The sequence below is a fragment of the Phaethon lepturus genome, unplaced genomic scaffold (genome assembly GCF_000687285.1).
Source record: "Phaethon lepturus isolate BGI_N335 unplaced genomic scaffold, ASM68728v1 scaffold39755, whole genome shotgun sequence".
NCBI lineage: Eukaryota > Metazoa > Chordata > Aves > Phaethontiformes > Phaethontidae > Phaethon > Phaethon lepturus.
The window spans coordinates 1-15,384 of record NW_010539145.1 but is presented as its reverse complement, the minus strand read 5'-3'; the positions used below and the strand labels follow the sequence as shown (position 1 = coordinate 15,384).

The 15,384-nt window shown below is 42.3% G+C and overlaps 2 protein-coding genes across 2 annotated transcripts in view; one reads left to right on the top strand and one right to left on the bottom strand.

The window, feature by feature from the left end:
- Positions 1-13,705, top strand: part of MYO19 (myosin XIX) — a gene marked incomplete at its 5' end in the record, with an annotated part of 17,462 nt that extends 3,757 nt beyond the window's left edge. The window contains 16 exons of the mRNA XM_010287031.1: positions 292-368; positions 748-838; positions 1,842-2,013; positions 2,363-2,436; positions 2,530-2,651; positions 4,398-4,511; positions 4,889-5,065; positions 5,968-6,114; positions 6,591-6,698; positions 7,623-7,693; positions 8,647-8,756; positions 10,630-10,793; positions 11,460-11,589; positions 11,778-11,863; positions 12,226-12,528; positions 13,484-13,705. Coding sequence (XP_010285333.1) covers positions 292-368; positions 748-838; positions 1,842-2,013; positions 2,363-2,436; positions 2,530-2,651; positions 4,398-4,511; positions 4,889-5,065; positions 5,968-6,114; positions 6,591-6,698; positions 7,623-7,693; positions 8,647-8,756; positions 10,630-10,793; positions 11,460-11,589; positions 11,778-11,863; positions 12,226-12,528; positions 13,484-13,612 — 2,075 coding nt within the window. The remainder of the gene's footprint in view (positions 1-291; positions 369-747; positions 839-1,841; positions 2,014-2,362; positions 2,437-2,529; positions 2,652-4,397; positions 4,512-4,888; positions 5,066-5,967; positions 6,115-6,590; positions 6,699-7,622; positions 7,694-8,646; positions 8,757-10,629; positions 10,794-11,459; positions 11,590-11,777; positions 11,864-12,225; positions 12,529-13,483) is intronic.
- Positions 13,706-14,683: 978 nt separating this feature from the next.
- On the bottom strand, positions 14,684-15,211 carry ZNHIT3 (zinc finger, HIT-type containing 3; the record flags this gene model as incomplete). Its single annotated transcript, XM_010287030.1, has 2 exons — positions 14,684-14,874; positions 15,131-15,211. Coding segments are annotated over 2 exons (272 nt in total), but the record flags the coding sequence as incomplete, so codon positions are not given.
- Positions 15,212-15,384: the final 173 nt, after the last annotated feature.

Here is a 15,384-nt window from a genome sequence, read left to right as displayed (position 1 = left end):
AGAGCGGTTTCTGGCCTAGCAAATTTGCATCTCTCTGTGGCTATGTTTAGAAACTGTCTCGTCTCTGGATGTGCTTCAGCAACCTGCTGTCTAACTTCAGAGACCCACAGAGTCAGTATTAAGTCAGTGACTTGGTTCTCCAGCTTCTACTCTGGGATTTACCAAAAGAGCATCCGGCTTCCTTGATCTCCTTTGACAATTCCAACTAAATTGGTTGTGGTGTAGAGCATTCTGCTTGCCCGTGTTTGTGTGCATGGCTTTCTTTTAAATAGCACCTGTTTGGCTTTTCAGAGGACTGCTTCGAGGTGACCAGAGATGCAATGTTTCACTTGGGCATTGACCACTCCACGCAGAACAATATTTTCAAGGTCAGGTACAACGCATGGTCACCATGAGGCTGCTCCTGATGTTTGGAATGTCTTTTTAGTGTGGTATTTCTGGAGAAGTAAATCTGTATCAATGTACAGAGCATGGGTTGTTTGGTACTCCTGACTGGAGGGACTGCAGCTACACATTATGTTGCATAACCAAATAATAGTTCTTAACTATAAGCCTGCACCTGTGAACTGTAGTTTTCCTTCAGTAATTGCAGTATTAGGAATTAATTAGGATGCTTAGACTCTACTTGCTTTTTTTTTGTGCAGAAATGTTTTGTCTTGTCCTGTTCATGTGGCTAAGGGAAGGCTGAAGACACTGCCTTGCAGGGGAGCTCTGTTTTAGAAAACTCAGTGATTGATTTTATTTCAGGTATTGTCAGGCCTTCTCCATCTTGGGAACGTTCAATTCTCTAGTCCAGTGGATGAATCTCAGCCTTGTGAACTAGAAGACAAAGCCACAGGTGAGGCAACAAGCATGTCGTGCTCCAGAGAGTCTTGTTATCTTAGTGCAGATGCCTAATGGAAAGGATTACTATGATCTTCTGCTTGATAGGAGACATCAGGGTCATGGGCAGACCAAAATTTAAGCATGTTTTTGTTCAGTGTTTCACGGTTTCAAAGTACTGAACAAACAAAAGCCTAACGCTCCCCTGCTCTGACAGGTAATATCCTTCTGTTACAGGTCAAGGCAACTGCAACACTAGACAGTCATTTCAGAAGGATTATTGGCAGAACTGTTACTCTTGATTGTAATCTCACGCTGACAATACAAGACTTCCAGAAATCTGACCCACAGTGGAGAGCAGGGCTTTTAAAATTGAAGTTTTGAAGTTGTCATGATAAAAACTGAAACTCCACTTAGTAACAGCAAATCTGTTAAATTGCAGCATAGAACATAGGTTGTTCTGCATGTTGTTAGGAGGTTTGTGGATCTAGTTTTCCTTCAGAACTGAACCACACTACTTAATACTCAAATAGCTCTGCATACTGCTCAGGTTAGCAAGATCTTAAATGCTTCGTTAGCAAATACTCATTCTTCTAATGATTACATTTCCTTACTATCCCAAAAATATATGTTTTTTTCTGGTCATGGCTTTTTGATCTTCTCTCTCTGGACTTAGAGGTCTCTGCTTAAAAAAGGTGAAAAAGTAACAAAGACATGCCTAGAGAATACTCTCTAAAATGCTGCTTCAGTCTGGTGAACTTCAGACTTTTTTGATATTGTTGTTTCATATGAAATAGAGTACCTGCAATTCTAGGGGTACTGTACATCCAAATTAGGAGGCTGGTCTTGCAAAACTTTCTCCCAAATTTAGGTAAAAAGATCCAAAATCCACATTTAAGTTGGTGTGTTCATGGAAGTGTCATTTTTCCATGTCATCTCTAGCCCTTCCATAACTTTAAAAGGGCTGCATTCATCTGACGCTCCAGATAATCTTGCAATGTGGTTTTTTCCTGAACAAGATTTTGTGAAGACGGCTGGAGATTTGCTGAAGATACCTGTCGAGGAACTACTGGAATCATTGAGAATTCGAACAATAACTGCTGGAAAACAACAACAAGTCTTCAAAAAGCCATGCTCCGGAGCTGAATGTGAGACAAGGAGGGACTGCCTCGCCAAAGTGATCTACGCTAAGTAAGGACATGTAGGCCAGGCTGCTATGCTAATCCATATAGCTTTTGTGAGGGGAAAAAGGGAGGCCAGAGAGATTTACTTGCCCTGGCTTTCTGCTTGGGCTCAATAACAGTGTAACCCACCTTTCCCCTGTAACCCTCCCTTCCCCTCTCGACACACTCAGCTGCAGATACTGACAGAGCTGCGGTACCTAAGAGAGGTCTTCACAGAGCTGCTGTTTCCTGTCAGCAGGCAGCATGTCATTTTTTGTTTCTTCCATGCAATATTGGTAAAAACAGCAGTAAAAAAACACTATTGTGATTGTTGTAAGCAAGCATTTTCCAACTAATCCAGTTACCACTGTCTGCAGATTGTTTGAATGGCTCGTTTTGGTCATAAATGAAAGCATCTATGCAGATCCATCAGTGTGGACCAGCTTCATAGGTATGGTTATTCAACCCTGCTTTAACTGCGTAACCGTGAGTCCTTCAAGCTACTCCTAGACCAAAGTGTACTGTCTTCCTGTATTCCTTCTAGGTTTGTTGGATGTTTATGGTTTTGAAGCCTTCCCTGAAAACAGCTTGGAACAGCTTTGTATTAACTATGCCAATGAGAAACTGCAGCAGCACTTTGTAGCACACTATCTGAAGGCACAACAGGTAATATTCCACTAAAATTAAATGTTAAATACCTAATTTTAAACAGCATCTTTTGTCTTTTTAATTGTATTTTTGTGCATTTAGTCAGATTGCAACCTTCAGTCAAGTAAATAATGCCACAGAGATCAGTGGGATGTGAGTAACAATTGCTTTTTTTAAAGAGGAGCGTGTGGGGCAGTTGGTGGAATGAGACAGCTTTCTCTCTTGGGTACTGGAAATCTGTTCCCTGTTACACAGCTCCATTGGCTCTGTGGCCTGTCAAACTGTTTGCTTTCCCTCAGAGAGTTGAACACTTAAAACTAAACTGGGCATCTCTTGAGGTAAGTATAGCCTAAATGGAGATTCTCTTGGAAGCTGCTGCTTATAACCATGTTAATTCTCTTCATCGAAGTGCCTGTATGGGTGGGGAGCTTCTAGACTTGAATTTAGTGTGAAGGCAGAGCACCCGACAGAACCTTGTAACCTCAATATCAATAGCATGTGGTACCTGGTGGAGGTCTTCTGCCGCAGGAGAACAGCTTCTTAAACCCAATTGTCATCCGAGTACCTTTAAAGACAGTAACACACTGTGCATCAGCTTTTATTTTTGAATGCGGAGGTACACGAGTTGCGGTGTTTCACAGCAGAGAAGGTATTTGCACCATGAGAAATACATTGCAGTCACTTGCCTAACTGGTCATACACTGCTAATTCCAGTTCTCATCCGAGTGCTCTGAAAGCTACAGAGTCCCTGCCAGGACTGCTACTCTAACAGATGCATTGAAATCCTCGTTGAATTCCTCCACGTGACACAGACATTACCACAATGCTCTTTGCCATTAACTGGAATCTGGGGAATTATTTTCTTTATGGCACCAACCTTCTTCCTCACGGCATAGTTTTATCAATTTATTTTGGAGATTAGTATCTCTTTGACCATAATTTGTACTTTCATATGCCCAGCCTTTTTTTTTTTTTTTCCCCTGCCTGCCCTCTTCAGTATGCCGGGGGTTAATGGTCAGTGAAGATGGAAACCAAGTTCAAGCACACAACTGCTTTCCTTGAAACTGATTCATGACCTCTGTTTATAGTACCCCTCCCAATTACTGCCTGCCCTTTTACCTCTCTTGATCTGGCTATGTCCCAAACCACTTAACACCATTAGTGGCTGTGCTGAGCAAGCTTTTGGCAGGAGACTTTTAAAATAACTGGCCAGAGCTTGTGCTTGTTAAACACTCCTGACAGTTTGTTCTGTAATTCAGCATAAATATTGTACAAATTATTTCAACCCATATCTTTCTCCACTTCATTTTGGATCAGGCTTTGTTTTAACAGAGCCCGGTTAGTAAAGTCTGGCACACCATGGTTGGTCTAGGGCTATGTCCCAGTCTAAGGAAGGAGTTCTGTGTGTTCCTTGCCCTTCAGGGCAAAACTCAGGATAGCCAGGAGAGGCTTAGTGTGAGTGTAGCCTCTGTTTACTCTGTAAAGCAGCTTTGCAGCTCTCTGATAAATCTGTGAAGTTCCCAAATACTTAAATTGTTCCAGCAGGATCTGCTGCTACATACTCAAAAGCTACCTGGGGTAGAATATCCTCATTTGTTTTTCCCTTTTTTTTCCCCTCAAGATTGACCTTGAACATGAGCTGAGAATTGGATGAGCAGGCTGAGCCTGGGATTAACTTGTTAAACAGTAACTGCAAAAAGACATACAGTTATTTGAGCTCTAGTGCCTTCTGCTGCAGAATAACCCGTTTCTCTCTTACTTCAGGAAGAATATGCAGCTGAAGGCCTACAGTGGTCTTTCATAAACTACCAGGATAACCAGAACTGCCTTGATCTGATAGAGGGCAATCCTCTCAGCATTTTTTCTTTGCTGAATGAGGTAAGTGTGGCTCCAGACCCCTAATGCTTTTGGCCTAGTTGCCCACTGTCGTCCCATGCCACTGAAGAAAACCTGAATGCTAAATTAGTAGGAAACTTGTCAGCTATAAAATTTCTGCAGAGCTTATTTTTCAGAACAATCATGACACTGCTTCTTCCTATTCTGAGTCATCTTTTTTCCTCTGATCCAGTATGTTCTGATTCAAATATGAAGCCTCAATTACATTTCTCCCCATGCCCCCCCAATATTTCAGGGCCTGTATACTCAAAGCAACTCTAAAAGTAAAATAGCTATGATTTTAATTTAAAGTGTCTTAGCTTTTAAAGACAGTACTGTATGACAAATAAGAGATGCTGCAATTTTGTCTTGTTACGCAGGAGTGCCGTCTGAATAGATCCTCTAACACTGACCTGTTTCAAACTCGGATTGAGAGAGCTTTGTCGAATAATCATTGTTTAAGTCGAAACAAGTTTAGTAAGAAGCCTAACTTTATTATTTCACATTATGCTGGCAAAGTCTGCTATCAGCTGGCAGCAATGGTGGAGAAAAATAAGGTAGGTGTTTTCAGAAAGAGCCATTTAAAACAAAACAAAAAGTTTTACAGACCAAAAGTGACTTAAATCAAAGCACCACTAACATGTAAATTCAGTCATGTTTACTGGATATACATACCTTGCTCCAAATAAATCCTTCAGGCCATGTAAAATTGGGTAATTTTCTTGGTCCGATTTTTCATGAACCATCACTGGCACAAGCAAGCGTTTTGTTAGCAGGCCTTTCCGCTGAGGATTAAGTGGACCATGTATCGCCACACCAGGGCTTCTTCTATTCCTGAGACAATGCAGCAGTGTTAATGGCATCAGGGCATTTATATAACCATAAATCTAGCACTTCATTTCCCCCCAAAATTCAGGTAAGTTTATGAGAAGCAACAGCACAGACTAGACTACTAAAAGTTCTGAAAGCACCAGGAAATTCAACTTTTGTCCTTGTTGTGCTGTCAGAGAATAAGCAAAATAGCCTGCAGACATGAGGCTCCCTTGTCAGTTCTGACACCACCAGCAATTATGGCAAGTGGTATTAGGTGATGGAATGAAATACCATCTCTTAATTAAAAGGAAGACTTTCTAATAGACTTTCTGATATCTGCTGCAGACTATCCTATGGGGAATAAACTAGTCCTGAGACTTCTAGCTCACTCAAGTTGTGTAATGAGAACAATGTTAGGAGCAGTCATACATTTGACTAGATTTGGAAAATGTTCAGCCAAACATTGTTTTCTGTTCCTGAACTGACTAGGAATGTATGTAGTCAGATTGAAACTGCGGCTGTGGTTAAGTCAAAGTTGGCATCAGAAATACTATTCCATCTATATACGTGGAATTTTTACTCATTTTCAAAGATGGCAGGATTCTGCCAAAGTCCAAATACTAATGAGTCTTGTTTGTGTTTGCAGGACCCCATTCCGCCAGAGCTAGTCCATGTTTTGCAGAATTCTAAGGACCCTTTGCTTCAAAAATTATTTCCTGTGACAGAAAGGAACGAAAATAACATCAAAACGCAGAATAGAGCAGCTGTTGTTACAGTGGTGTCAAAGTTCAAGGTACATCCTATTCAAGTTTCTGCTTTCTACTGCTATCCTCATAACTAGATGAGAAAACCGAATAGTTGGACTGAGATCAGTAAATGTTACTAAAATGAAACAGCTGTAAAACAGAAATAGCTTCAGACTCCTGAGATTCTCTGCATTTTAACTCGGTCCGATTTTTACCTTTTCCTTCAATAGTTGGGCATCTGCCTTTGTGAGTATTCTTCCTACCTCTTCCTCATGAGGGGTTGGCTTCAACTGATGGCCTGGCTATAATTTTGGAAACTTTCTGAATTTACCGCCAACAATTTTACAAAAGCATCCATAGAGTGGATTTTTCGCTCAAGCTGTCCTTATAGGAGACACTAATTCTGAGTCTGTAAAGCCATCCTTGCAAAAAACACTTTCATTGGTTTCATAGAAGACCACTGACTAGGTAAACTACCTGTGGACGAGGAGTCCCTAATTAAACCTCTACTTGTTTTCTACAGAGTTCACTTGAACATCTCATGCAGATTTTGAATAGCACCACACCGCATTACATCCGATGCATCAAGCCTAACGCTGACTGCAAGGCAATGACTTTTAAAAGAGAAGAGGTAACTTTTCAAAAGCCTTTCCTCACTGAGTCAATGAGAAGCTTCCTAGAGACGTTGTGAAGAGCTTTGCATTGAGCCTCTTATGATCTCAAGTCCCTTGCAAAGCTCTTTTCACAGCATGTTTTGAAATAGCTTTTTTTGAAATAGCTTTTTTTGGAGCTTCCAAGATAAATGTTCTTTAAGAATCACTGATGATGCTTGTCTAGAATGGAGCTAGTAAGCACAGCAGCTCTTCCAGATACAGCTTACTTGTTGCTGTATGAAAAGTTCTCTTACCAGAGTACTCCTGGGTTATTTGGGGTGCTACCATCCCAGCCCTCAAAACAGGTAAAGGTGATCCGACTGCTCAGCAGTCCTGGTCACACTGGTGACCATCTTTCATGGCAAATGCCCACAACAGAACTTTGCTTGCTCATGCAGTCTAGTCTAGGACAAGTTCGATGAGATCAACCAACAAGCATGTCTGTGGGAGCACAGCAGCAGATGCTAAAGCTGTAACTAGAGAACCTCCTCTGATGTAGAAACACGCAGCTGGAGTAGTGCTGTATTAATTTTAAACACTTAGAATTTGCTGATTGCGTGCAAGTAATATTAAAATACCAACACTGGGTTTCCGTGTTCTGCTGCATTCGGTCAGTGCAGGGTGTGTGGGTACCACAAGAGAGGGCAGACGAGGACTGTCCCTCTCTTGTTAGCACTGCCTTGGCCCCACTCTGGGTGTTACTCAAAGCAGTAGCTCAGTGGCTGCGTAATCCACCTTCTCCACCCTCTCCATTCATTCCCCAGCTGCCAGCGTGGCAGCGTACACCAGGCAAGCTCTGGCGTGGTTGCCGAGCTGAGCTGCGCGCCGCACGGGCTGAGCACGCACAGTTTCCACAAAGAATAACCTAGTGGTTGCCTAAACCATCTCAATTTATGCCTCAGGTTCTCAGCCAGCTTCAGGCGTGTGGAATAGTGGAAGCCATCACCATCAGTGCAGCAGGCTTCCCGATTAGGTAAGCCTGAATTTCCTGAGCAACATCTTCCATAATCTGTTTCTATAGCAATTAGTGGCATATTAGTTATTCGGAAGCAGGAAATCCAAGTATTTTGCAGTCTGTTTCAGGCCACAAAGCTTTACTGATTCTTTCAAAGCTCCCTGAAGAGTTCTGCTCACTGCTTATTCCAAAGCTAATTTGAGCACCTGTCTTTCAAATTTTGGAGACAAAAATACCTGTCACAAATCTGGACTGCCATTCTGTGTTTTGGGTAATGAAACTCTGCTCGTTCAGCAAGTCCAGAAGTGCAGTAACAGCACAAGCAGCAGTGCTAGAGCAACTTGCACTCAAGACAATGGCATTCTTAAAAATATACCAAATACTAGCAAAGTCCAGATGTGTCTGTAACACACCCCTGGTCTGAGAGCTCACTGTGCGTTTCCAGCCTGAGAAGCTGTGGAAGAAATGTTCTGATGTGGACTACCATGGACTGAACATTTCTAATTTAATGTGGCTTCACAGTAACATCTTCAGCAATTAAAATTAAATTATAAATGGGATTAATGTAAGTCTGGTCAGCTCGAAGTCAAGCATCTCATCACAACCAGTCACCTTGCTGGGTGACCACCTTTAGAAGATGGAGAGAACAAGGCCTGAGCTAGTCACATTTTTGACAGCTCAGAATTGATGGGGTGAAGCTCACTGTTCTCATAAACAAGCACAATTCCTGCCCAGTCTTAGTTACAGGCAAAAGTCGCTGTCTGTTATCAGGCAATAGGCAGTCTCCTGAATTCCTTCAGAAAGTCTATACTTCCTTGCATGTTGTGACTACGTAGGCATCAGTCTGTTTGCATTCTATGCACTGGATCTCTGAAGCCATTCTGCAACTTTTCCCCCTCAGAGGATAGGTTATTTACCATATAGTAACTGATACTCGCCTAGAATTAACTGTATGTTTGTCTGTCAATCAGGATCCCTTTTGAAAGTTTCACTGAGCGCTATGAAATACTGAGAAAATCATCTGGGTCCAATAAAAACAGAGTGCGTGATAAAAACAACTATCATACTGCTGAGAAAAAAGGTACATTTTTTTAGATAATCCCTCTGCTATCAAGGAAAATTATTACTGCACCAATCTGATATCACATAAATCAGATGCAATTACTATATTCAGTACTAGGGACACCACTATTCTCGAAATATTTTTCTCATGTATCACCAACTTGATTTTCTAATTTGCCTAACGCTTACCGCAGGCTCTTAAAAAGTCTGCAAATCTTTCATCTTATTGCTGTTTTTCTATGTTCCTCTTGAGTAGAACAATTACAGTTACAACAGTGTTTGGGGTTCCCCTGTGATATAATTTGACTTAGAGTTGGTTCTTGAGTAGACTTGAAAACACTTACCTTTTTGCTTATACTCCTTCTCCTTCCTTTTTTTTTTTTTCCCCACCTTGTTTTCTTGCCGAACACACTGACCTTCTAGCTTACCTGGATTCTGCTGCTTCTTCTACCTTTTGCAAACTTCTGTATGCGATTTTTTTTTTTTTTCTAAGCAAGAGCGAGGATGGACTTTAAAACACAATCCAATCTACAAGGTAACATTTTTGGTGTGAACCCCTGAATGAAGGAGCCCATCAGGTGGTTACATTTAATACTGGAAGTTGCTGCAACCCCCTTTTCTCTCCCAGATTAATCCCATCTTCACCCAATGGGTCTGTTCAGTAACCAGTAGATGTGGGAAGCAGGACCACTAAGTACCAGCCTATTGCACATAAGTGAAATGGCCAGAAATCTGTTCACCTTGCGGAAATGGAATGAAGCAACCAAGTACAGGCTGGAAAATTACTTACACAATGTATCTTTCTCCCTCAATTATAAACCCATTAGCTGAAATGCCTCATTGTGATAGGTCCTTTTTATCTTTAGCAGGTAATAAGCTGCAAACAAAGCAAAACTATTTCCTAAACACGGGGGTAAGCTTTTGGTTCCCTTATCAGCCCAGCCCCATGAACACCATCATAGTCACCAGATATCTTCCTTTAAGCAAGAATTGCTTATATTTGTTTTCAGTACCTTAAAATGCTTTCATCTCCTTAAAAATATTTATAGCAGAAAAGCAAACAGTATCCAGGATGGAAAGATACAAAGACCCATCAAGTTCCGGCATTAGGCATGCAGAAACTCATGCAGCATTGCCTTGAACACCACAATCTCTTTCAAGGACAGGTCTGAATTAAGTCTACCTCTATTTCCAAATACATTAATCTGGTTAACGTGTTTGTCTCATAATGTAAAAAATTGTGTACTGTGTGCCAGAAATGGTTTTAATAACCTTTTATTGCTGCAATAAACTCCTGCTCAGTCCATGTCCCTGTAGCTGCTTCCAACACCATGTGAAAGCTATAGAATTGTGTAGAATTTGTCTTCTATTCCTGCATCTTTCAGTACATTAAGGCTACGAGTCTTAGTTCCTTGCTTTTGCTCTTTGTTCTCAACAGCTTTGAGTTTTGAGCATTTCATCAGATTTTCTTAGGACTGAGCTGCTCAAATCTATTCTTAATTGCATTGCTGTTGCTTCCTAATGTTTCCACGTAGGATGCTTTAAATGGTGCGAGAACAGCTGAGCCCTCCGTATGCCTGTTTCATAGTCTAGATTAACCCAAAACAACATTTGTTACCTACAGATAAGATGTAATAGAGGTGATGGGACAGCACCCAAACTACATCCCAGTTAAAACACACCACGCTGGTTTTCTAGTTGCTGGCACGTGGTGAAATCAGTGCTGTCACGTTTTTCCCTTAAGCACAGCTAGATGTAGTGATGTCTCAGCCATCACCTCCTTCCCTCCCACCATCTCCCCCTAAATGGCCAAGAAGTCTCAGTATAAGTACAATTACTTCATCCTGATTTCCAAGGTTTGTGATACCTTCTCTTCAATGCTTCATTTGCAGGCGAGACTCCAGTGGTGGATGATGACAAATCATCACGTTCTGTTGTTTTCGAGATCCTTCAGAATGTTGTTACGGGACAAACTACTGCTGAGCAAACAGGGAACAGAGCAGAAAACACTTTGGTGTACTGCGGCAAAAGCAAAGTATTTATGGCTAATGTTGTGGTAAGAGTGACATTTCCTTGGCTAACTGTTCTGGAACGTACTTGCATAATGGGGATTCTGGCACAGACTATCATTGTTTAGGCAATACTCCTGCTAATGCCAGTGTGACCAGAATATGGCATTTTCCTTCAAATTATTAAATTAAATCCGTCAGAATCCAGCTATCAGAAGCACTTAGTTTAATGGCATCCTTGTTGCTAACGGACAAGGGGCTGCACTTGCGTCTAGCGTTGTTGGTGTCCTCCCAGTTCCAGTAAAGACGACAGCTTTCCTTAGCTTCAGCTGACAGCCTTGGCTACTCTGGCAGGCCTAAGCAGCTTCTTTGTGAAGGAGATGACGGAGACGAAGGCACTTTTGCACAGCTTTCATACTGGAGGATGCAGCCATACAAGAACCCCCTTCAGTGCAGCTAGTTGTAAGCCAGCTGCTGCTGTGACTTTGGGAGTGCCTGCTTTTTCCACCTCAGATACTTACATTTTCATTTGACACGTTATCTAATGAGCACTAATTAAGTGCTCTCACTTCTAAGACTTAATCCAGCAGTCTTAGGACACCAAAAAGTGCATGTGGTTTTCTGAAAAACACCAAGAGGCTGTAGAAGAGGGAAGAGTTGTGAACGCAACTCCGTCCCCGAGTATCAACTGCAGGCTTGTCTCCCCAATGCAGCTGGAGCAACTTGAAGCTAGAAGAGCAGAGGTGTTAAACAAGAAAGCATTTTGCATTCAGTGTTGCTGGAGAAGATTTAAACAGAAGAAACTAGCAAAGGAGAGATGGTCTGCAACTGTCATCCAAGCAGGTAATTTGATAAGGGTGTGGCTGAACATAATATATCAAGTAACATTTCCAGTTACACTGGATGTTTAAAGTGGCAGGAGTGGTTATGTTAATTGAACATGGAGAAAGCTTAAGTGCCATCTCTCTTAACATTTGTGCAAAAGCTTCTGAGATTCTTTGTGCTCAGATTTCTTTTAATTAAATCTTCAGCTATTCGTTCCTGGTTAGCCAAGAATCGCTTCCAAAGGATGCGCAGGGCTGCTGATGTTATTAAGCGTGGCTGGAGGAAATGGAAAGTAAGTACGTTGGTACAGGAAAGCACTGAAACTGAGTGACTGAGGCTTTTTAGTGTTTGAGAAAGAATCTACCTCTGTCAAGTAACTGTAAAAAACCAATGCTGTCAATTCTCCAGAAAACTCTTCTCAAGCTGAAGAACAGAAGAGGGATGCCAGTCTTGTACAGCTGCTTCTACAGGGTGGCAGTGTAGAGACTGCAGAAGGAAGTTGTTCCTTACCTTCCTAAAATGGGAGAATGTCCCAATGGGCGTCCTATCCTTTAAGATGCCCTCTTTCTTAGACTCTTAGTTTTGCAGTTTTGAATTTTGTTCAAGATGTTCGAGAAGCTCATTCAAGAATATTGTTCTGCATCTCTTCATCAGGCAAAAATGGCTGTGTTAGCAGCAGCAGAATTGGATGACAATGAAGAAGAGGCATCGTTCTCCGTTCCTGGAGCTACGGTGATCTCAGCCAAACCACCTTTGGAAACAACTTGGCCTCTGCATGCAATAATTCAATTCTGGCCTCTTGGCCTTGTCCTGGCTGCTGCCCCTGTCACTGTAACGGGACTTCGGAGAGACCTGTCCCTGCTGGCATGCCTCAAAGTACTTCAGGAGAGCGACTGCTACAAGGTGGAAAGCTGTTTCTTTGGCTGTGGCATCACTTCCATTAGAGCTCTCCCACAGGTAACAAACCTCACGCATTTGAGTCAGCAGCACAATTAAGCTGCCGTGAGTTCAGGAACCTGAACAGAGCAACTATGAAGCCTTCTCTCAAGCTACGGTCTTCCTTCTTCCACTGGCTTAGATATGCAAGGATGACTCTGACGTCAGTAGGTTAAGCTAGACTCAAGGGCTGAGCTAAGCCTTTCAACTAAGCATGAAAACTGTTCTTAATCTCTGGCATAGGAACAAACTGATCTGCTTCAGAAATGCAGAGCAGAGGATTCTAGCATGGGATCAGCTATTACGTACTATGTATTTTTTCTCCTTAGGGGATCCAAGTCATGCAACAGTTAAACAGATGAAAAAGCATCCACTTGGGGAAAAGCCAATGGGTGTATTAGTAATATCTGAGTAATGCTGTATTTTCACTGTGCAGACAACTACACAGACTAACTCGCATAGAGGATTTTCAGGGCAGAGAGCAGGGAGCAACCCTCAAGTACTTTGTCTGCTACACACATGCAGAACAGTCTTAGGTACCATCTGCTACAAACAAGGCACAAGCCAAACTGGCTTCTCTCCGAAACTGCACTCTGGTTACAGATCACCTTGTGCCTGTGCTTGGGTTTTTTGTTCATAAATTTTTGAGCTTGCATAAAATTACATGTGCAAGAATGTAGCCTGTGCTTGGTCAGTTACTACAAGTAGGAAGAAGCAGGAACAAGTTCAGTACTGACTAAATACTCAGATCTTCAGAGTTTAAGCTAATTTCAATTCAAATTACAGTATTGGTACTCTTTGTAGTAATCATTTCTCTTAAATCCATGTATACTAGGACTCCTTTAGAGGTCTTCTTCTATCCTTATTAATATTCACTAGTTCCTTATATACTAAAGCACTACTTAGTTTGAATAGCAAATTTAGCTCAAAGTCTGGCAAAAACATAAACTGACCTCTCCACCTCTTTTTCTTGTAGGGCTCTATCAAGTTCCACTGCAAGAAGTCTCCCCTGCATTATGCAAACGTCAGCCCCCATACGGATGCCTATTCCATCACTGGTTTTAATCAGATTCTGTTGGACAGGAAAAAACTCCTTCCAACATAGGTTCTGGCCATCTGCATATACTGTACTTTTTCCTTCAGGGAAGGACTGTCTGCAAGCTGCTGCTTTCAAATTACTCAATGTCCATATCTGCTGCTACCTCAGAGCTTTCTATATCAATGCATCGTACGTATAATATAATATACTTAATTTAGAACACATGCAGGGGCATTCCTCTCTCACACATGCACATATTAGAGGAAATATCAGTACTATGAGAACACTCAACATAATTAAAATAGATCAAGTGCTTTAAGCAATATATACTTGAACTGAACACTTCTGGCACTACCTGGGAGAAGCAAGAGGCTGGTAATGAGAGCACAAAGACGACAAACGTTTCCTGATGCATGCTGGATTCTCGTTGCGAGGTACTATTTTGACTGACCACAAGCGTTCAGTAACACAACACCACTTCTGGCTGTGACCGAGGAAGTGAGTAGCAGTCAACTGTAACACTAAAGGCAGATGTCTCTGGGAAAAGCAAGGCCAGACTCTTGCTTTTTATCTATATGACCAAAATACAGCTACTCTCACAACTGCCATGCATTTCTAGCGCTCTCTAGTTGATGGCATTACCTCTGCCAAGGTTCTCGTCAGAGGCACTCTATACCGTCTCTTCATTGCTCATATGGGTCTTGAAAATGTTCAGCTCTTCTGTGTATGCCACTTTTAAATAAACCATTAAATACCTTGTAAAGGTGTCTGACCATCTGCAACAAAGTTTAGTTAACAAAAACATTTCAGATCAGTTTGTGGATTATAACAAATGCAAATATATTTACTGTTGTCAGTGGGAAGCAACATTTCCCATGGCTGACAGTATTTCTGTACCAACAGAAAGCAAGTTCACAGAACATGAAGTTGAATTCCTAGTATCTAGAAATCTGTCCAACACTACTATATCACTGTTTATCAACTATAAATTGAAAATTAGAGCACTAACATCCATGAGTGAAGTGTGACCCAGCCCTGAGGAAACACACAGAATGGTGCACCACAGTAGCACGGGGTGGCGTCAAATCTCTTCTGCGGGAGAGAAGAAAATCTCAAGAAAAAGGTTCGCAAAGTAGCTCACTCGGGAAGAATGTTCTCCTTCTCTGGAGGTTCAACAATTCTCAAACAGCAGTCTGCAAACTCGACAAATAACGGCTCCTGCATGTACTTTTTCATGAGGGAGCTTTTATCTTCTGCTTGGTCAACTGTCAGCAGTAGCTGCCTGAGATGTGGATTCAGAAGCAAGCCTCTCAGTTCTTCCGACTCCCCTTTGGGAAAAAAAAAAAAAAAAAAGATACACAGTACTAATCTCAAACAGTTACAAATGTGCTTGAGACCACCCTTATTTTGCAAATAAACTTTCAAAGAGACATGAGGAGAGGCCAGGTGTCTGGCATTTAAATCTTTAAGGCCTTGCAATGAGGTGCACAACTGTGAGAAAGAGCAGTGTTCCGTGACGAAGGCCTCCATTGAAGGCCTGCCACCACCTGCACACGCAGCCGACTTCTGACCTCTCAAGATTACCTAAAAGCTTGAGTTTCTGCAGCGGGATGCGGTCCTGCTCGTCATCTTCTGTCAGGATGTCCTCCACCGACCAGGCGCTGGCTGCGGGCAAGGACAGCAGAGCTGCAGGGGGCCGGGCTGCCCGCGCCCTCACAGCGCGCCCATCCCACCTACCTGCGTGCTGCCCGGGGCCGTTCTGCCCACCGGGGAAGGCCTGTCCGGCTACCGAAGGCTCCCGCTCCGGCGTGCATCGTTCTGCGGGAGGAGACGGCGTT